We start from the raw sequence: 20,971 nt of genomic DNA on the forward strand, positions 1-20,971 counted from the left end.
TAACTCAAGTTCTTTATTTGTATTACTCAAACACAAAAAGGGACAGACCACAGCTATACTTCATAAAATTCCCCTTTTCTTCCTCATCCCATGTCCTTCACACACTACAGGTGTCCCTGAACCTCTGTCTTCACCACTCCTTCTCTGCTACCTCCTTGTTCCCTGTCTTCTAAGGAGCTTTTCCTTCTTCTCACCCAGCTTGTGTGTGTGTGTGTGTGTGTGTGTGTTGGGGGCACGGGTGGCCCCTTAATGCTGCCCATTCTCAGATCATCTATCCCAAAAGCCCATGCACTGGCAGGGAAAGACCCTCGTCAGATGGTGGGGAGAGAATAAAACTACACATGCAAATCCCTTTAGTGGAGGGGGAGAAGCTTTAATCATTTCGTCTGGTTACATTAGAATGGTGGCAGCAGGCGCTTTGGAGACTGGATGGGATGTGTTGGTCTTAGAGCACCTCAAACTGGGTTTGGTACATAGTAGAGATTTAATAAATATTGGTTTAATGAATGTAAGAGCACTGGGAAGTAATCAACAATTCTGTCTTAGGTGTAACAAGGATATTTGACAGGGATGTTTGACCTAGGCCTTGAAGCAAGAAGCTTATCTTAGGCAGCAAGAGGCACATCTCTGCTCTGGAAGGGGGACTTAAGGGTGAAGGATGTTCAAGATGAGAGAGGGTAGGGAGAAGTTTGAAGGAATTCCACTTGATGGCTTTATTTTTCTCTCTGAAAAAGGAGAATTGGGAGTATAGAATGGGGAAGGAACAAAGGTTTGGAAAAGCCACGTTGGCAGGGTCTAGGTACAAATAGAACAATTCCTGGACAGTGCCAGGGCTCAGCTGAGGGTGGAGGCAATGATTTGTGGATTTGATCTTTGCAGAGCCTCAGATGGTTGGGTTACAATAGGGATTGGGGATTCCTCAATTCATTTTCAGGGTGAATGGATCAAGGGAGCAGAGGACTGCCTAACACTGAAGAACAAATACGGAGACTGTGAGAATGAAGGCAGAAAAACAGGTTCTGCTTGGGAAGGGGAGAGCTGGGCTGTAGGAGTTCAGATAGAACAGTTGTGTGGCACCCCGGGTGCACAGCTGAGGGTCACTGGAGATAAGGAGGTCAAGGAACTGAGGCCTGGTTGGCCCAGAGGTTGGCAAAGTCTCCCAGAATCCAGGGCGGCACCGTGAGCCACGTGACAGCCCCCCAGGATTGGTTGACAGGGAAGCATATTTGAGAAGATGGCGGCCCAGCGAGAACCTCATCAGAGTAGGTCTGTACACAGCGCGGCATACAGTGTGCAGGAGGGCGGGGAAGAGCAAGGGGAATGCCGATGTTTCCTTCGCTTGGACAGAGAGGCGAAGTGGGAAGCGGAAAGAGTCGCTGCACTAATAGTGGACTAGGGACAGGGCTGGATTTCCAGGAGCCGTGCGCAGCTCCAGCCTCTGTAAGCCCTCTCTGGGCCTAGTGTCCCAGTATGGCTCAAAGGGAGCGCGGCAGAGCGACAGTGCTCCTGTGAGGTACGGGAGTGAGCGACAAACATGGCGCACGGGGAAGCCTGACCTTGAACGGCCGGGCAAGACCCCGCAAGGCCCGAGGGAGGCGTCGCGCCTCCATGGCGACAAGCCGCGTGGCCCGGAAGTGGGCGGAGCTCCGGGCGGGGCGGGGCATCTCTGTGACGCCAGGGGCTGGGCCTAAATGGCGAAACCCGAGCGGCTCACGGGGGGGTTTGAACTGGCCAATGGGCGAGCTGCCGACCGGGTGTCGGAAAAGGAGGCGGAAGCGGGGAGGAGCCGCCGCCAGAGCCGGACTGCATCCGCCGCGGCGTCTCCATGGCACGACCCTGGCCTCCAACTTCAACGACTTCATAAGGAGGCGTTTCTGGGCGCAGCCGTGTCGCTCCTGGTGAGAGGCCGCCGCTGGGCCCGGTCCCCGCGGGGGAGATCGCCCCGCTCCTGCACCCCCGGCGCGGTCGGCCCAGCCGGGTTCGTCCGGGTGGCGCCCGCCTCCAGCCCCCTGGCGCGCTCGCTCGTCCCTCTCCTGTCAGAATCTGGCCCCCGCCCCGCCCACCGGCGCGGGGCTTCTCCTCCCGCTAACGGGCGGGCCGGCCGCCTCCCTCTCCTGGCCACCGGCAGGGCTCTGCCCCCTCCTCTGCCGCCCCCAGGCAGGGCTTCGCCCCTCTCTATGGGCAGAAACTGGTCCCCTCCTGCTCGCTGGTGGGTGGCGGTCCCTTCTCTCCACCGACGGAGGCTGGCCCTTCGTTCTCCTGCCCGCCGGTCTGGTCAGCCTCTTCCTCCCTGCGGGCTCCGCACAGCAGTTACTCGCCCGGTCCTCGCAGGCAGCGCTTTCCTCCGGGCACCGCCTCCAGGCCACCCGGGACCTCACCTGGGTCCTGCCCGCTCCCCGCACAGCCTGGTGTCTGACCCTCCCTAACTTGGATGTTCAGCCCCAGCTGCGCCGGGGAGGGCTTTCCCCCTGCAGTCGGGTGTACCGGGCTCGCGGCGGGGCGCCCTTGTCCCCTTGCAGTCTCTGCTCCTCCCTCCTTCAAATACTATTGGTCCTCTCCGATACCTATTCTACCGGGAACGCCCCTTCTCCTAGGAGACAGTTGCCCTGGCCCCGCCCGGAATATCCTTCCAGCTCCCTCTGCGGGTTCCGGCCCCTTGGGGCCCACTTGGGGCCTAGCGGTTCTCTCTACGGACCCTGGCCAGCACCTCAGGTTTTCCCCTGGTAGCCACCCACCCTCCTTCCCGGGTGGGGTCCAGGCATGGAAGTCCCTTCCTTTGTTTGTAGTTCCACGCCCCTCCCTCCCCCGGGAGGGGAGCTCCTGCCGCCCCCACCACCCGCAGGTCGCTCAGCCTCTCCTATCTCCCCCCACTTTGGCAGGACAGTTGCTGTGCGACTTGGACAGTAGAGGATCGCCTCCCAAGTTTTCATCCAACTGCCACCCCCAAAGCTTCCACCCTCCTCCCCTCAGAGAGGACGTTTGATGCCGGGCCCCTGAGATTCTCATTGACAAGCCCCTCTGGGTCCCCCTGAGCAGAGCCTGCTGACCCAATTGCCCACCTTTGCGGCTTTGATGCCTAGCCATGTCTGCCTCATCCTCAGGCGGCTCCCCCAGGTACTGCCGACGTGGGGGGGCACCTCCGCTGTAGGGCAGGGAAAGGTGGTCAGGGGTCCCCAGACCAGGCTCGCTGAAGGCTCTCTTTTCAGCTTCCTTGTTTTGTGTATTGAAAGTGTGGACTAAAACATTTTAAAATCATTTTTATAGGGAAGGAGGAAAGAAATCACACACAATATCCCATCTTTGCCTCCTTCACTCTTTCCCTGTCCAGGTGCCCCAGCTTCTTGCTAGCAAACAGGGTCACCCTTGTCGTCAGTGGAGTACTAGGTTCAGAGCCTTTTTGAAAGGAGGCGTGGCGTAAATAAATCATGGTCATGTAGGAGGTGGATGTGGCAGTTAGGAGGTGTTGATGGAATGCGGGTTGGTTTGACAGGAAGCACACTGAGGAAGAGATTTGCCAAAGCTATTGGCTTTAAGTGAACAACAGTGTTCTAAACTAGGAGGGGAAAGAAACCTGTCTTCTTAGTTTCTGTATTTCTTGGTTAAATGATTGGCAGGGCTCAATTAATATATATTTTTTCTTTTTTTTTTTAAGTCAAGGTGTGATATACAAATAGCGAAATGCATACTAAAGTGCTCATGTGTTTTTACCTCCCCAAGCATTTGTGGGGAGGGCATGGTGATAATCTGGGCTGTCAGGAGGCAAAGGGATGGATCAAATGATTATTCCAGTCCCTTCCCATCTTGGAATTCTGGGATATACTGCTGCCAGATTTTAGAGCAGATTAAACTTTTATTATCTTTGCAAATCTGCTGAAGGGGCTGTACAGTATATGTGTAAGCAAGGGAAATTGCACATGGCGTTAAACCAAATCTGCTGCTTAGGAGTTTAAAGGGTAGCAAGTGGACTGTTTTGGAAAATAGATACTTTTTCATCCTGTTAGGTGAATATTTGAACCTTAATTTGGAGAGGTTGAGTCATAGCGACTTGTTCCTGAGCCTAATGCTCCATCTTTTTATGTCAGTCATTCACTGAGCATTTCTCCAGGGTCGTCTTTGCCCCAGGCACTGTCCTGGGCACTTCCACCCTCGGCCAGACTAGCACCTTGGCTACTCCCTCACGTGCTGCCTGCTTTCTATCACCTGACAGGATGACAGCTAGGCTTTTCAGTGAAGGTCACAATATGTATGATGCGGTGGCAGGTTAAAAGGCCAGCATGTGAATGCTTATCAACCTGTTTCCATCCCACTGCTGGGCACACCGTGCGTGTCTGGTTCTCGTCTAAAGGGAGCCAAGGAATTCCAGGCTGGTTCTCCCAGCCGTGAACTTGTTAGCTACCATATGCAGGGTGTAATTTTGGGAGATCTAAGAGATAAGAGAGCCCTAGTGTTTTGCTTATAATCTGGTTCTTGTGCCCGGGTGCAGGTTTCCATCGTGTGGGAAGAACGGAGTAACGAGTCTCACGCAGAAAAAAGTCTTGAGAACACCTTGTGGCGCACCCAGTGTAACTGTGACGGTAGGTGACCGCTCGCAGAGCAGCCCCCTCTGGTCTGTGACCCTGCCGGAACGCTTCTGCACCCCTTTTCTAGGACCTGCCTTACCTGCCGGGCACCACTGTGGCCCAGTTGCTCTGCCAGGTGCTGTTATGCACATACTGCTGATTTCTTCTTTTTTTGGTCTGTGGTAAGGCTGCCAAGTGTGAGGAGATTGTCTTGACCTTATTCTTCCAGGCAAATCCTAAAATCTTTAAAACAGATTTTCAAATAAATACATAGATAAAATAAAAAAAAAGAAAAAGAAGAGAAAAAAATTTAAAAGAATGGGGCATGGATGGGACCTGGTAGTGGGTGAGGGATATGTAGCTAGGGTTCTGCCCTGCCTGTGTTTTCTTTAGAATCTATACAACCTTCTCACCCTTGGCATTTCCTCCAGCTTTCTGTTTCCACAGTCTTTCACCTGCCTGCTGTCTGGTTTCTTCTGCACCCTACCCATTTTGTGTGTTACCCATGCTAATCTGCATGTCCTGTTGAGATTACTGGGTAGAAGGATCCACCTGCTTTCCAGCTGTGCTACACTAAACCCAAGGAGGAGCTATGCATTCCAGCAGGCTTAGAAGGAGATTCAGTTTTGAGGCCCCTGGGGCCTGGGTGTGGACTCTCTTGTAGAACTGGTGGGTCTCGCAGACCCCTCTCGGGAGTGGCCCTGGATCTCCCTGGTGGTCTTCAGCTGGGATCTCTGCGGAGCCTGCTGAATGATACTCCTGCCTTGGCGCCTTCCTGCATGCCAGTAGTTGGTAGCTGTCCTGCTCGCTTGGTGGCTAGGCTTTTGGTGGCCCCCAGAGGCTGTGAGCTCTATTTTTATGCCGAGTCTACTCATTCACAGATCAACCATTTTTGTGTTGTCCTCCCCTGCCAGCCAGAAGCGAACCATGAGGGACCGCTCTTCAACTCCCCCCTTACATGTTCACGTGGATGAGAACACCCCTGTCCACGTCCACATAAAAAAATTCCCGAAACCATCAGCGACCAACGGCCAGGTAGGAGCACGCCAGCGGGGTGAGGTAACAGCCGTGGATCAGAGTGATACTTTTCAACCCAGCCTCCTCGAGCTTCTGACTCCAGAGGTTTGGGACACAAACACTCTCTTTCAGAGGTCAGTTACCTGGTTGAAAGGTAGGCAGGCCTGTCATCTAGAAGCGGCAGAGTAACCTTAGCAGAGGCTCCCTTGCAGAGTTGGAGGCGGATGCCACCGGAGTGACACTGTGGCTAGCTGGATGTAAAAGTGACCCTGAGTTTGTCCCTTTCCACAGAAATCTCATAAGCGAGGAATGAAAGGGGACACCGTGAATGTGCGGCGGAGTGTCCGGGTGAAAACCAAGGTACCTTGGATGCCCCCTGGAAAATCATCTGCCCGGCATGTGGGATGCAAGTGGGAGGTAGGCTCATTCTTGTTCAGGCTTTTCTTCTCGGACTGGTCAGATTCTAGAGGCCTCAAGCTCGGTATGATTCAGAGTCGGCTGTAGCTACTGGGACATCCAAACAGGCCCTGTTTACTGAGCAGCTTGCTAAACCCGGAAAGTATGTGTCTCTTCTTGAGTCCTTACAGCACTGCTATGTAGTAGGTCCTGCTGTCCCAATGCAGAGGTGAGGAAACCAAGGCTCAGAGAAGGTAGCAGAGCTGGAGTTAGCACTCATTCTAGAGGCTGTACTCGTAGCCTCTCTGCTTTTCTTGTGGGGAGCCACATATGTTTTCCTATGTAACTGTTACAGTATCTGAAGCATAATTTTTTTTTTTTTTTTTTTTTGAGACAGAGTCTCACTCTGTTGCCCAGGCTAGAGTGAGTGCCGTGGCGTCAGCCTAGCTCACAGCAACCTCAAACTCCTGGGCTCAAGCGATCCTCCTGCCTCAGCCTCCCGAGTAGCTGGGACTACAGGCATGCGCCACTATGCCCGGCTAATTTTTCTATATATATATTTTTAGTTGTCCATATAATTTCTTTCTATTTTTAGTAGAGACGGGGTCTTGCTCTTGCTCAGGCTGGTCTCGAACTCCTGACCTTGAGCGATCCACCCGCCTCGGCCTCCCAGAGTGCTAGGATTACAGGCGTGAGCCACCGCGCCCGGCCCTGAAGCATAATTTAAAAAATATATACCAGAATATACATATCCAAGAAAGCATCACCTGTTTTGAGGTAGTCCCCATAACAGACCATACACATATTCCATAGAAACCATCAAAACTACTTTTTGAAACAACCTCTTGCCTTCAGTATTAGTGGCCAGGAGAACTGGTGTCTTTTTTTAGCCACCTCTCAACATGTTTTGCTTATCCGCCCATCCATCCATCCATCCATCCATCCGTGCAATGATTTATGCAGCATACATTTATTGAGAGTTGCCCCAGGCACTCCTGGACATTGTTACAGCTGCAAAACAGGCAGGTGTGCCCTCCTTATGCTTACATTCTGGTCAACCACAGTGAAAAAGCTTGGTGATAAGACAAGGCGAAAAGCCTTTTGGCCGTGTTTTAGATAAGATCCCATTATTAGGACAAGTAAAGAACTTGGGACTACTTTAAGAGAATGATGCCTGACCTATTCGAAGATTTAGTCTTTTTCTTATAGTTTATTACTTTTAAAATTAGAGATTAGGCTGGGTACAGTGTAGTCCCAGCTACTCGGGAGGCTGAAATGGGAGGATTGCTCGAACCCAGGAGTTTGAGGCCAGCCTGGGCAACATCAAGACCAACCCCATCTCAAAAAAAAAAAATTAGAAATCAAAAACAAAAGTAATTCTCTGAAGGTGATAATCATACCTGATAGTTTCAGCTCCCCAATTTACCAATTTATCCCTAAGAGACAAAAGAAGTATATGGGGGTGTCCTTGGGAATAAATGGAAAGTGTTCTGACCAGTACAAGAAACTACAAGAAGGATTAGAATTAAAATGCTGTCTTGCCGGGCGCGGTGGCTCACGCCTGTAATCCTAGCACTCTGGGAGGCTGAGGTGGGCGGATCGTTTGAGCTCAGGAGTTCGAGACCAGCCTGAGCAAGAGCGAGACCCCACCTCTACTAAAAATAGAAAGAAATTATATGGACAGCTAAAAATATATATAGAAAAAATTAGCCAGGCATGGTGGCGCATGCCTGTAGTCCCAGCCACTTGGGAGGCTGAGACAGGAGGATCGCTTGAGCTCAGGAGTTTGAGGTTGCTGTGAGCTAGGCTGATGCCACGGCACTCACTCTAGCCTGGGCAACAGAGTGAGACTCTGTCTCAAAAAAAAAAAAAAAAAAAAAAAAAATGCTGTCTTACATTTTTTAGTATGTATACCTCACTAATGATCTGTGAAATGTAAATTAAAAGCAATAATATATATTAATATTTTTAAAAAAACCAATGAGCTATCATTTTTGTTAAATGGAAAAAAGTTTAAAAGATGACAAATATCTCATGCCAGCAAGCATACGGGTTATCAGTCAACCTTTTTAAACATTTTCAATAGGACTGCGAAACTGATTCAACTGTTCTGGAGGTAGTTTGGCAACACCTATCTAAACATTGATTCTGTAGTTTTTACATCTAGGAATTTATCCTAAAAAAGTCACATAAGAGTATAGGGATATGTTTATGGATTTTTTGCTATAGCACTGTTTATAACAGAAAAATTGGAAGCAACCTAAATGTCTATCAGGAGGGTATTGGTTAAATTATAATACATCTATACAATGGAATACCATGCAGCCATACAAAGATTGAGGTAGATATTTATACATGATAGTGAAGCACAGAGATGCACAACATGTGGAGGTTGGCCCTATTTCTGCAGAAAAGGAATGTCTGTGTCTGTGTGTGTGCATATGTTTCTATAAGCATACTATTTTCTGGGAGGGCATGCAAGCAGTGGTAAGCCGTGATTACCTCCAGGGTGTGGCAGGCTTTAATATTTTGTTTTCTATGGCATGTTTGAATTTCTTTACAACAAGCATAATGTATTTTATAATTAAAAACACTTTTTAAAAAAGTGAAAAGCCCTGGTAGTTTTAAAAGTATACATCAAAGAGATGCTGCTACGCAAATTGACTTCCTGTTGACATGGTTCCTAGGAGTGATGATCCCCTCTGGAAAGCTCAATGCCTGCTTCCAGTCCTCTGGCCACGGAATCCTAGAGACGGAGGGACCAGAAGGGTCACTTGTCCATGCTCTCTCAGCAGCTCAAGCAGTAGCTGTCTTTTCCTGCTTTCTGTCTTGGAGCTGCCCCTTTCCACTGCTCAGTGTCTTCCTGTATACCTGGGTGGCCCTAGCCTGCCCCTGTCCATTATAGACAAAAGGAGAAAGGCCCCAGGAGGTGGCAGTTAGGGGTGGATCTGGAAATGGAGACTAGAAGCTGCTGTGTGCATGTGGGATTCTTGTTTGATATCTTAAAACTCTTTCTGGTAAGTAAGATCATCTTTGGGAGAAAGAAGGTCTAGGTTTTTTCTTTCCTCTATTATTAAAAGTGATCTATTTTTATTACAGAAATTTTAAAATACAGAAAAATAAGTAATCACTTGTTATTCTACTACACAAATCTGGATGCTATGAAGTTTTAAAAACTTCCTGTTGAGCTGGGCACAGTGGTGCATGCCTATAGTCCCAGCTCCCCGGGAGGCTATGGTGTGAAGACAGCTTGAGCCCAGTTCTGGGCTGTAGTACACCATGTTCATGCCTGTGATTTGCCATTGCACTCCAGCCTGGGCAACACAGTGAGAATTCATCTCTATTAAACAAAAGACAAAAAACTTTTTGTTGAAAACTACAGGGAAGTACACACATCAGCTTGTAAAAACTCATCAAGCAATACACTTCTGATGTGTAACCATCACTCAGCTACCTGGAAGCTGCCCTCTGGCCTGTTCCTGTCACTGCCTCCCTGTCACAGGGAGTAACCAGTGTCCTGGTACATTTATGGTCACACTTTCTCCTGTGCATGGTTTTTTTTTTTTTTAAATATACAGTCATACATCGCTTAATTATGGGGATATGTTTTGAGAAATGTGTCATTAGGCGATTCATCTTTGTGCAAATATCATAGAGTATACACACCTGGGTGGTATATCCTCCTACACACCTAGACTATATGGTGTAGCCTGTCACTCCTAGGCTACAAACCGATACAGCGTGTTACTGTACTGAATACTGTAGGCAATTGTAACACAGTGGTAAGTGTTTGTGTATCTAAATATACCCAAACATGAAAAAAGTGCTTGCTTCAACAGCACATATACTAATGTTGGAACAGGACAGAGAAGATTAGCATGGCTCCCAGGCAAGAATGACATACAAATTCATGAAGTGTTCCATATTTAAAAAAAAAAAGACATGGGGCCGGGTGCGGTGGCTCACGCCTGTAATCCTAGCACTCTGGGAGGCCGAGGCGGGCGGATCGCTCAAGGTCAGGAGTTCGAGGCCAGCCTGAGCAAGAGTGAGACCCCGTCTCTACTAAAAATAGAAAGAAATTATCTGGCCAACTAAAAATATATATAGAAAAAAAAATTAGCCGGGCATGGTGGTGCATGCGTGTAGTCCCAGCTACTCGGGAGGCTGAGGCAGGAGGATCGCTTGAGCCCAGGAGTTTGAGGTTGCTGTGAGCTAGGCTGACGCCACGGCACTCACTCTATCCCGGGCAACAGAGTGAGACTCTGTCTCAAAAAAAAAAAAGTAAAAAAAAGAAAGACATGGAAAAGGTACAGGAAGAATACAGTATTATAATCTTTTGGGACCACTGTTGTGTACATGGTCCATTGTTAACCCAAACATTGTTAGGCGGCATGTGACTTGTAGTTGTAATCGTGCTGTCTGTATATTTTCCTATTTTCTTCCTTTTAAATATTAAAAATAACTTTTTAAAAATAAAAGCAAGATATAGTCATTGTGAAAAATTAGAAAATCCAAATCAGCACAAGGAAAAAAGTAAAAAAACACCTCTGATCCTGCCCCCTTGAAAAGACCCATGTAAATTCTAGGTGGGAAGCCTTCCTGATCTTGTTTGTTTGTTTGTTTTGTTTTAGTTCCTGATCTTTTCTTATGAATAGACGCATTCTTTTCATTTCAGTAAGAATGGGATCTATTTTGTTTATCATCTCATAACACTCTTTTGTTTAACATATTTTGACTATATTTACATTGCACATTATTTTCTTAAGGAAGTATTCCATGGCATATACATTTGTACCATTATGTATTCAACCAGTACTAACTATCTTGTCATACATTTAGCTATATGCTTGCCTTGGATTTAAGTATTGATTCATGTACTTAGATATGCTTAATAAATCTCCAGAAGTAGAATTGCTAGGACAAAGACCATGCCTTTTCTTAATTGGACCCTCTGAGTCCTGCTTGTTCAGTGTATCATTCACGTCCTTAGTGAACACTTCTTTTTATTCCTGGTGGCCATCACCTTCCTCTGGAAATTGGCACAGAAGCTTAGCCACCTCCATTTAAGAAAAGCAAGGAACTGTATAAGTTATAAGAAATAACAATTACTTAATATATCAGAATAAGCCTCAGAATATCAAAAACCCATGGAAAACCTGGACCCCAGATTATATCTTTCTTTCTGGGGTCTTAAAGTAAGCACAGTGTTATACAGCTTTGCATAAACTTTTCTGAGGCATACATGCATTTAAAAAAAAAATTTTTTTTTTTTTTTTTTTTGAGACAGAGTCTCGCTCTGTTGCCCAGGCTAGAGTGCCGTTGTGTCAGCCTAGCTCACAGCAACCTCAAACTCCTGGGCTCAAGCAGTCCTTCTGTCTCAGCCTCCTGAGTAGCTGGGACTACAGGCATGTGCCACCATGCCCGGCTAATTTTTTTCTATATGTATTTTTAGCTGTCCAGATCATTTCTTTCTATTTTTAGTAGAGATGGGGGTCTCGCTCTTGCTCAGGCTGGTCTCGAATTCCTGAGCTCGAGCGATCCTTCCACCTCGGCCTCCCAGAGTGCTAGGATTACAGGCGTGAGCCACCGTGCCTGGCCTAAAAAAATATTTTTTATACTGATATATTTTAAAAAGTATTTTGTAGACATCACACCATATGTATTTCTAATATTTTTTCTGTATAATCAAAATAACAATGATTAATCTTAAGAACTTCATTTCTTAATATCATATATCTGGTCTGGTCAGTTTTCAAAAATTTACCCACTTGTCCCTATAATTTTTTTTTTTTTTTTACCGTAGAACAGCCTTTATTGCTTGTAACGAGAAATATAAGAGGAGGGGATAGGACAGCTCCCACTCCTGGGGTGGCGTCTGTAGTTTCTGCTGCTGCCCTCCGAAAAGCCTATAATACCTTTTTCAGCAGATTCATCTACCCTTGTAACTAATCCACTATCATGCATTCATATTCATTTAAAAGACTTTTGACATGTTTCATTTCTGTGGTAGGTATATAAAAACATCTATTCCCTAAATTTTTGCCAACTTTGGGTATTACTACTTGTGCCAATTTGTTATATTCTTTATTTTAAACGTAACATTATAACTCAAGCTTTTTATTTCAATGCTAGGATTCTTCAAAAATATTATTTAAACATGGGTAGGTAATGTTCCACTGGGGGGTTCAGAGTGTTGTTCTTCCCGGGGTTCCTGTGGTTAGCTGGTTTAGCTTTTCCTGCCTAATCAGTAGCTCGGCCTCCAGTGGACGAGCCATGGTGGCCAACCTCACAGCTGAGGTTTTGCCTTATGAGTACATGTGTTTCCTCTTCCCTCCGTCAGAATCCACCTCATTGCCTGGAGATCACGCCACCATCTTCAGAAAAGCTGGTCTCGGTGATGCGGTTAAGTGACCTCTCTACAGAAGATGATGACTCGGGTCACTGCAAAATGAACCATTACGATAAGAAGATTGACAGTCTCATGAACGCAGTTGGTTGTCTAAAGTCGGAGGTGAGGGGGCTGGGACAGCTGGTAACCCAGGCTGTGTGGGAGCGCCCAGGTGGATCCTCTCTCTGGTCCCTCTGCCTACCTCTGCAGGCCTCCTGCCCTCCTCTGCAAGGTTCCCCAGGACTTCAGATGCCCCCGCCAGGGGAGGTAGCTGGGGTAGCCTGGGACCACCACACTGACGAGGGCCCTCGCTATCAAGCACTCAACTGCCCTGGTGTTCTGCATAGAGGGCCTGATTTGGCTTTTTGTAATAGCAGATGAAGCTGGTGGTATTGTTGTCTCCATTGTAGGAATGAAGTAACCGGGAAACTGGGGCCTGTGCTTTCCATTTTATAAAAAAGTTTGACAGAAACAAAGCCCCAAAGACGCAAAGTAAGTTTGCCCTCAGAGCTGGGCGCGGTGGCTCACACCTGCAATCCTAGCACTCTGGGAGGCCGAGGCAGGAGGATCGCTTGAGCTCAGGAGTTCTAGACCAACCTGAGCAAGAGTGAGACCCCATCTCCACTAAAAATAGAAAAGTTGACCAGGTGTCGTGGCGCGTGCCTGTAGTCCCAGCTACTTGGAAGACTGAGGTAGGAGGATCACTTCAGCCCAGGAGTCTGAGGCTTTAGTGAGCTATGATGATGCCACTGTATTCTAGGTAGGGCGACAGAGTGAGACTTTATCTCAAAAAAAAAAGTAAGTTTGTCCTCAGTTGCTGAGCTGTGTCTTAGGGTGAGATGTGGCAATGAAATTGGAAACAGAATCTGGAAGTTCAAGGTCCCCGACGAGGAAGTTGGCAGATCTGGCTTTAAAATCCAGGTCTTGACTGCTAACATGATGTGTGTCTTTAATCCTCCACCCTGTACTCAGGGTCCGGGGACCCTCCTGGAGAACCCAGGGCTGGCTGCCTGGCAACAAGCCCTCCCTCCCCACAGCCCCCGGTGCAGGGAAAGCTCTTCTGTGTGTGCCGGCCGAACCATGGCGTGCAACCTGGTCCACCCCCAGCCAGCAAGTCATGCAGGCTCTCTGTACTCAGTTTCCTCATCCACAAAATGAGGAGAGAAACAGCGCCTCCTTTGTGACGATTAAGCCCGTAAGGACCCGACACCGGGCCTGTGCAGCTCTCAGTTGGAGGGGCCCTTACATTTGTCCACAGCACTGGGCCCAGCAATGTGGCATAGAGGAAGCGCCTCCCCTCAGTGGCCTCTGCCTGTGTGCCTTTGCGCAGGTTAAGATGCAGAAGGGTGAGCGCCAGATGGCCAAAAGGTTCCTGGAGGAGCGGAAGGAGGAGCTGGAGGAGGTGGCCCAGGAACTGGCCGAGACTGAGCATGAGAACACAGTGCTGAGGCACAACATTGAGCGCATCAAGGAGGAGAAGGACTTCACCATGTAAGGCGGCGCCCACCCTGCCCCTACCGAGTTCCTTCCTGCCCGACCGCCCCAAGCTCCAAGCCCAGAGGCAGCAGGCACAGGCACGGGCACTGGCCCTATGTCCTGGAGCCTGTTCATGGCACTCACGCAGTTAATTACCTGACTGCACTCATGATTCATACTGTGAGGGCAAAGGAGGACCCCACAGAGTACGACAGGGCGGGGGGCGGCGTGCGGGGGCTGTATTCAGGGAACTACTGTAAGAAGTGACATTTAAGGGGAGTTCTGCAGGCTGGCTAAGCGTTGGGCAGGTGGGTGTTGGGGAAGAAAGGCGCTACCTGGTAGGAACGTCTCTGGGAGGGCACCTGAGAAATGGAAAGCAGGCCAGAGCAGGTGGGCAGAAGGAAGCCTGCAGGGAGGCTGGCAGGGGGCCAGCTCTTAGCAGCCGCTTTGAAGCATTTGCACTGAGGGCACTGGGGAGCCATGGAGAGGTTGTAAAAGCAGGGGAGTGACGTGACCAGACTTGGCTCCAGTGTGGAGAGCAGATGGAAGGGCTCAAAAGCGGATCTCAAAAGGGCGGTTAGGAAGCTGTGGCAGTGGTGGGGACAGAGGTGACAATGGTGGTTGTTGGAGAGATAAGCAGGGCCATAGGTGGCATAATGTCACCTGGTGTGGAGGCCCTGGTCTGGTGCCGCGACAATGTGACTTCTGGCCCCGGTCCTTCCAGAAGGCCACTTGGGCCAGAAGGGCCATCCCTGCCCCCTCCCCCACCGTTCCCTGCCAAGAGGTGAGCCTTGCAGGGCATTATGAGGCAAGCCTCGGAGCTCTGGGCATGCCAGGGGCCTGGCAGGGCTCACAGAGCCCTATCATTCTGGCCCCAGCCTTCAGAAGAAACACCTACAGCAGGAGAAGGAGTGCCTCATGTCCAAGCTGGTAGAGGCTGAAATGGATGGAGCTGCTGCCGCCAAGCAAGTCATGGCCTTGAAGGATACCATCGGGAAGCTGAAAACAGTAGGTGGCAGGCAGAACCACCCAGCCCCGGGACTGGGCCCCGAGGGCAGGCAGCTGCAGGCTCGGGTGGGGTCTTTACGCAGTCATCAGGCAGACTTTATGACATCTCTAGGCTGGGGGAGGGCACGCTTACCTCCTAGGCCCTCACCCACCACTCTCACTTCTCGGTCCTTGACCCTTGAAGCTGACCTCTGGTGGCCAGGGCCTCTGAGGAGACCACATCATGGGTGGCCTGGGATCACAGTGAGTCAAGGCATGTGGTTGATTTCTGCAAGTATCAGCCACCAGGTGTCCTCATCCTCTCTTGCCTCCTTCCAGGAAGCCTAACCGCACTCACACGGGTGAGTCTGCTCGCTCCTTTCTCTGCCTCTTGACCTTGCAGGCTCAGCTCCTGCCCTGCCTTCCAGACCACCTCCTCCAGGAAGCCTGCCCCTGACCACCGTGGCCCTGGAAAAGCCTGGCTCTTCTTGCCTGGGCTTCCTGGCACCAGCACCTCTTGGGTCCCACATGGGGCCTGCCCCTTCCCTTCTCCCTCTGCATTTTGTAAGACTGCCTGCTTGTCTTCCAGGAGAAACAAATGACCTGCACGGACATCAACACCCTAACGAGGCAGAAGGAACTTCTCCTGCAGAAGCTGAGCACATTTGAGGAGACCAACCGCACCCTCCGAGACCTGCTGAGGGAACAGCACTGCAAAGAGGTGAGCTCCTGGCCCGGCAGCACCCTTGGGCTCCCAGACTCAGCTCCACTCCTCTAGCACTGTGTGTCTTCTCTGAGCCTCAGTCTCTTTGTCTGGAAGGAAAAAATACTTATTGGTACCTGACTTAGAGAGATTTAGTGAAATCGTTCACATAAAAGGTACCGTCTTAGTTATTGTAGAAGCTGAGCCAGGCAGCACAGGAAAGACCTTGAAAGTCAGAAGGGCCGTGGGGAGTCAGGGAGGGTTCAGCCCATTGCAGGGGCGTGGGGCAAAGAAGGGCGAGTACCAGACCTGAGGTGTTTTTTTTTTTTTAGACAGAGTCTCACTCTGTCACCTGGGCTACAGTGCCGTGGCATCAGCCTAGCTCACAGCAACCTCAAGCTCCTGGGCTCAAGTGATCCTCCTGCCTCAGCCTCCAGAGTAGCTGGGACTACAGGCATGTGCCACCATGCCCACCTAATTTTTTTCTATATATGTTTTTAGTTGTCCAGATAATTTCTTTGTATTTTTAGTAGAGACGGGGTCTTGCTCTGCTCATGCTCAGGCTGGTCTTGAACTCCTGAGCTCAAGCGATCCTCCCGCCTCGGCCTCCCAGAGTGCTAGGATTATAGGCGTGAGCCACCATGCCTGGCCCACACCTGAGTTTTTTGTTAGATATAAGAATGACTGATGGCTGGTGGACACAAATTGTATGGTCTCACTTTATTTTCTTAAAGATATTCTTTGAAACATGTGTTAGCAGATACAATTGGCTCTCTGTGGGTTCTGCATTCATGAATTGAACCAACTGTGGTTTGAAAATATTTGGAAAAATAATTGTATCTGTACTGAGCATGTATAGATTTTTTTTTCTTGATATTAATATTATTCCTTAAACAATACAATACAATAACTATGTAACGTACATTATGTTAGGTATTATAAATAATCTAGAGATGATTTAAAATATATGAGAAGGCTGGGCATAGTGGCCTATGCTTGTAATCCTAGCGCTTTGGGAGGCTGAGGCAGGAGGATCACTTGAGCCCAGGAGTTCAAGACCAGCCTGGGCAACATAGTGAGACCTTATCTCTACAAAAAATTTTTTTAAAAAAGTTAACCAGGCGTGGTGGCACATGCCTATAGTCCCAGGTACTCAGGAGGCTGAGGCTAGGAGGATCACTCGAGCCCAGGAATTTGAGGTTGCAGTGAGCTATGACAGTATTGCACTCTAGCCTGGGCAACAGAGTAAGACCTTACCTCAGAAAAACCCCAAAAAACAAACAAAAAGTACATGAGAGGATATATGCAAATATTATACCATTTTATATCAGGGACTTAAGCATCTATCATCTATGAATTTTGGTATATGCAGAAGGTCTTGGAACCAAGGACCCACGATATCAAGGGCAACTGTATTTATTTTTCCTTTTTGAGTTTTTAAAAAATTGTATATATTTATGGTACAACTTTTTTTTTTTTTTTTTAAGAGTCAGAGTTTTAGCTAGGCACAGTGGCTCATGCCTGTAATCCTAGCACTCTGGGAGGCTAAGATGGGAGGATCACTTGAGGTCAGGAGTTTGAGACCAGCTTGAGCAAGCAAGAACAACACACCATCTCTACTAAACAACAGAAAAAAATAGAAAAATTGACCAGGCATGGGTGGTGTGCCTGTAGTCTCAGCTACTCAGGAAGCTGAGGCAGGAGGCTTGCTCAAGACCAGTAGTTTGAGGTTGCAGTGAGCTATGATGATGCCACTGTACTCTAACCCAGGTGACAGAGAGAGACTGTCTCAAAAGAAAAAAAAAAGATCCAGGGTCCCACAGTGTCACCTAGGCTAGAGTATAGTGACACAATCATAGCTCACTGTAACCTTGAACTCCTGGGCTCAGGAGATCCTCTTGCCTCAGCCTCCCTAGTAGGTAGGAGTACAGGTGCATACCACCATACCTGGCTAATTTTTTGTAGAGATAGTGTCTTGCCATGTTGCCCAGGCTGGTCTCAAACTCCTGGCCTCAAGCGATCCTCCCACCTCGGCCTCCCAAAGTGCTAGGATCACAGGCATGAGCTACCTCACCAGGCCCAACATGATGTTTTGAAATATTGTATGTTGTAGAATGGCTAAATCAAGCTAATTCAAGGTAACATCAATCAAGGTAACATATCCATTACCTCACATACTTATGTATTTGTGGTAGGAACACTTAAAATCTCCTTTCTTAGCAATTTTCAAATGGTACAATACATTAATCGTAGTCACCATGTTGAGCAATAGATCTTTTGAACTAATTCCTCCTGTGTAACTGACATTTTATATCCTTTGACCACGGACATCTCCCCAGTCCCCTCCTTTGCCCCCACTGTCCCCACTAGCCCCTGGCAACCACTGTTCTACTCTCTGCTTCTATGAGTTCAACTTCTTTAAAGTCCACGTATAAATGCGATCATGTGGTATTTGTCTTTCTGTGCCTGGCTTATTTCACTTAATATGATGTCCTCTAGGTTTATCCATGTTGTCACAAGTGATGGGATTTCTTTTTTTAAAGGCTGAAGAGCATTCCATTGTGTGCATACACTGCATTTTCTTTATCCATTTATCTGTTGATGGACACTTAGGTTGATTCTATTTCTTGGCCATTGTGAGTAGCGCTGTGTTAGCAAATACTTCAGAGAAGACTGACAGTATAAACACTTGTCTTCCTGCTCAAAGCAAAGCGATACTACTGGTCTCCAAATGCCAGTGCTGATGAAATGATGACATTGTTCTTAGTTTAGCATTCTTTTTTTTTAACATGGTCAACTTTTCTTGTTTTTATTTTTAAACATTAATATATAAAATAAATAATACAAAGTGGTATAATCACTGCCCAGCTTTTAAAATAAAACCTTGCCTGAAACTTAAAAGTTTCTCAGCTGGGTGTAGTGGCTCACACCTGTAATCCTAGCACTCTGGGAGGCCAAGGCAGGAGGATCGCTTGAGCTCAGGAGTTCCAGCCCAGCCTGAGCAAGAGCAAAACCCCATCTCTACTAACAATAGAAAAAATTAGCTAGGTGTGGTGGCACGTGCTTGTAGTCCTAGCTGCTTGGGAGGCTGAGGCAGGAGGATTGCTTGAGCCCAGGAGTTAGAGGTTGCTATGAGCTAGGCTGACGCCACGGCACTCTACCCAGGGTGACAGAGTGAGATTCTGTCTCAAAAAAAAAAAAAAAACCCAAAAAAACAAACTTTTAAAAAGAAAAAAAAAGGTTTCTCTAAAAAAAGAAGAAAAAAAATTAAAAGTAAAATAAACTTTGTCCACATAGTTAAATCTCTTTTGTGTCTCCTTTTATGATAATCTTATCTACCTCTCCTGAGAGGGAACCCTTATCTTGAATTTGATAGTTTTTTTTTTTTTCTTTTTTTTTTCCTGGTCAAGTGAAGCAGTCGGAGTGGAGAAGGAACAAAGGAATCTGTAACTGGGAATTTGATAGTTTTTAATCACTTATGTGTGTGTGTATATATCCATAAGCAACATACAGTATTGTTTAGCATATTTTTAAACTTTACATAAATGGTATTTTTCCATATATGTTCTTCTGAGTTTGCTTTTTTCACTCAACAATATTTTTATGAGATCATTTTTATGTTTACGGCCTAAGGTAATGAATTTTCATTGCTATGTTCCATTTTACACTATGCCACTATTTATTCTTCTGTTGATGGACATTTATATTTTTAGTTGTTTATTATCATAAGCAATGTTACTTTAAGCATTCATGGACACTATCCTGGTGTACTTTAGAGTTTCTAGAATATATTTCTATCAATTTTAGTAGTTATGGCCAAATTATTCTCTAAAATAGTTATACCTCTTTGATTTTTGGCTGGGTGATCTCAGGGAGGTGGTTTTTCCCTCTCAGGGCTTCAGTTTTCCCACCTGTAAAATGGGAATAGCATCTTGCACATGGGATTGTATGAGAATTAGAGATGATATATAGACAAGGGGCTCACATGCTGCCTGGCACATATTAGGAGCTTGGAAAATAGTGGGTGCTGGTGCTGTTTGTCCTGGGACTGGTGCCTTCAGAAAACCTCTTAGTCTACCCAGTGTTTCTCCTTTTTTGTGTCTTAGTTTCTATCATCCTGGAACCCCATCTCCAGTTGGAGATGAAGGTTAGCTAATTAGAATTCCCACGCAGTGCGGATGTTTCCTGCTCAGTCCAGGCTCATCGCGGTGGCTGTCTGGCGCTCAGGGCTGCGCCCGCACCTCAGTGCTCACTGGGGAGCACCCAGTGTGGTGGAGAACTGCTCTGGCTCTGGAGTCCGAGTCAGCTTCGGGGCCCAGCCCTGCCATTTCTGGCTGTGTGACCTCAGCCAGCTTGCCTCCACGTCTCCCAGCCTCCCTTTCCTTATCTGTAAAATAGGGGTGGTGATGACGAGGCTTTTCGAGGAGGGGTGTTGGGTCAGTTTGCACACACAGGTTGGCAGAAGAGTTAGCGACAGTTTTAGTGCCTACTGGAGGCCTGGAGGGCAGTGAGAGCAGCTGTGGTCTCTGGGCCCCTGGCCAAGCCTTTCTGTCCCATGTTCGTTGCCTCTTGTTGCTGGAGAAACCACAGTGCTGTCCTCTGCCAGTTTCTAGGTCCCCAGGAAACTTTGGGAACTAGGGAGCCCTTTTCCCTGGGCTTGTGAAGGGGGCCTGTGGGACTGAGGGGGGCAAGGGAGGGTGGGTGAGGGTGCCACTGAATTTTACACTGAAAAATAGTTAGAATGGCAAGTTTTATGTTATATATATTTTACTACAATTTTTAAAAATTAATATAGAAAAAGCCATTTAATTATATAATTTATTTTTCTAGCTTTATTGAGGTATAATTCTAAGGCATTCAATGTGAGGATTAGATATACATATACATTGTTAAGTGATTACCACAAGCTAATTAACATGTCTATCACCTTATACAGTTACCTTTTTTTTTATGGTGAGAACACTTAAAGATCTCTTAGCAGGGCCGGGGGGTGTGGTGGCTCATGCCTATAATCCTAGCACTCTGGGAGGCTGAGGAGGGATGATCACTTGATCTCAGGGTTCAAGATCAGCCTGAGCAAGAATGAGACCCCATCTCTATTAAAAATAGAAAACTTACCCAGGCACACTGGTGTGCACCTATAGTCCCAGCTACTGGGGAGGTTGAGGTAGGAGGATCGCTTGAGCCCAGGAGTTTCAGGTTGCAGTGAGATACGATGATGCCACTATACTCTAGCCTAGGCAACAGAGTGAGACCCTGTCTCAAAAAAAAAAGAAAAGAAAAAAGATCTCTTAGCAGGCAGGGCATGATAGCTCGTGCTTATAATCCACTTTTGGAAGCCAAGGTGGGAGGATTGCTTGAGGCCAGGTGTTCGAGACCAGCCTGAGCAACAGTGAGATCCTGTTTCTACAAAAATTAGAAAAATTAGCTGGGTATGGTGGTCAA

The 20,971-nt window shown here is 47.6% G+C and overlaps 1 protein-coding gene and 1 non-coding gene across 12 annotated transcripts in view; both read left to right on the forward strand.

Moving 5' to 3' along the window:
* Positions 1-1,222: 1,222 nt before the first annotated feature.
* Positions 1,223-20,971, forward strand: part of ODF2 (outer dense fiber of sperm tails 2) — a 36,680-nt gene continuing 16,931 nt past the window's right edge. The window contains exons 1-8 of one of the 11 annotated variants that reach the window (XM_069476867.1): positions 1,735-1,898; positions 4,484-4,574; positions 5,478-5,594; positions 5,868-5,993; positions 12,313-12,483; positions 13,691-13,851; positions 14,715-14,844; positions 15,413-15,544. In XM_069476867.1, the coding sequence (XP_069332968.1) occupies positions 1,735-1,898; positions 4,484-4,574; positions 5,478-5,594; positions 5,868-5,993; positions 12,313-12,483; positions 13,691-13,851; positions 14,715-14,844; positions 15,413-15,544 (1,092 nt within the window). Of the gene's footprint in view, positions 1,267-1,649; positions 1,899-2,069; positions 2,210-2,878; positions 3,115-4,483; positions 4,575-5,440; positions 5,595-5,867; positions 5,994-12,312; positions 12,484-13,690; positions 13,852-14,714; positions 14,845-15,412; positions 15,545-20,971 lie in introns of those variants that run through there. The other 10 variants (XM_069476868.1, XM_069476870.1, XM_069476873.1 and 7 more) reach the window with 10 other exon arrangements.
* On the forward strand, positions 9,796-9,902 carry LOC138388852 (U6 spliceosomal RNA). Its single transcript, XR_011234330.1, has one exon. It is a non-coding gene; the product is annotated as a U6 spliceosomal RNA (small nuclear RNA).

This window comes from Eulemur rufifrons, chromosome 7 (assembly GCF_041146395.1).
Source record: "Eulemur rufifrons isolate Redbay chromosome 7, OSU_ERuf_1, whole genome shotgun sequence".
Classification (NCBI taxonomy): domain Eukaryota; kingdom Metazoa; phylum Chordata; class Mammalia; order Primates; family Lemuridae; genus Eulemur; species Eulemur rufifrons.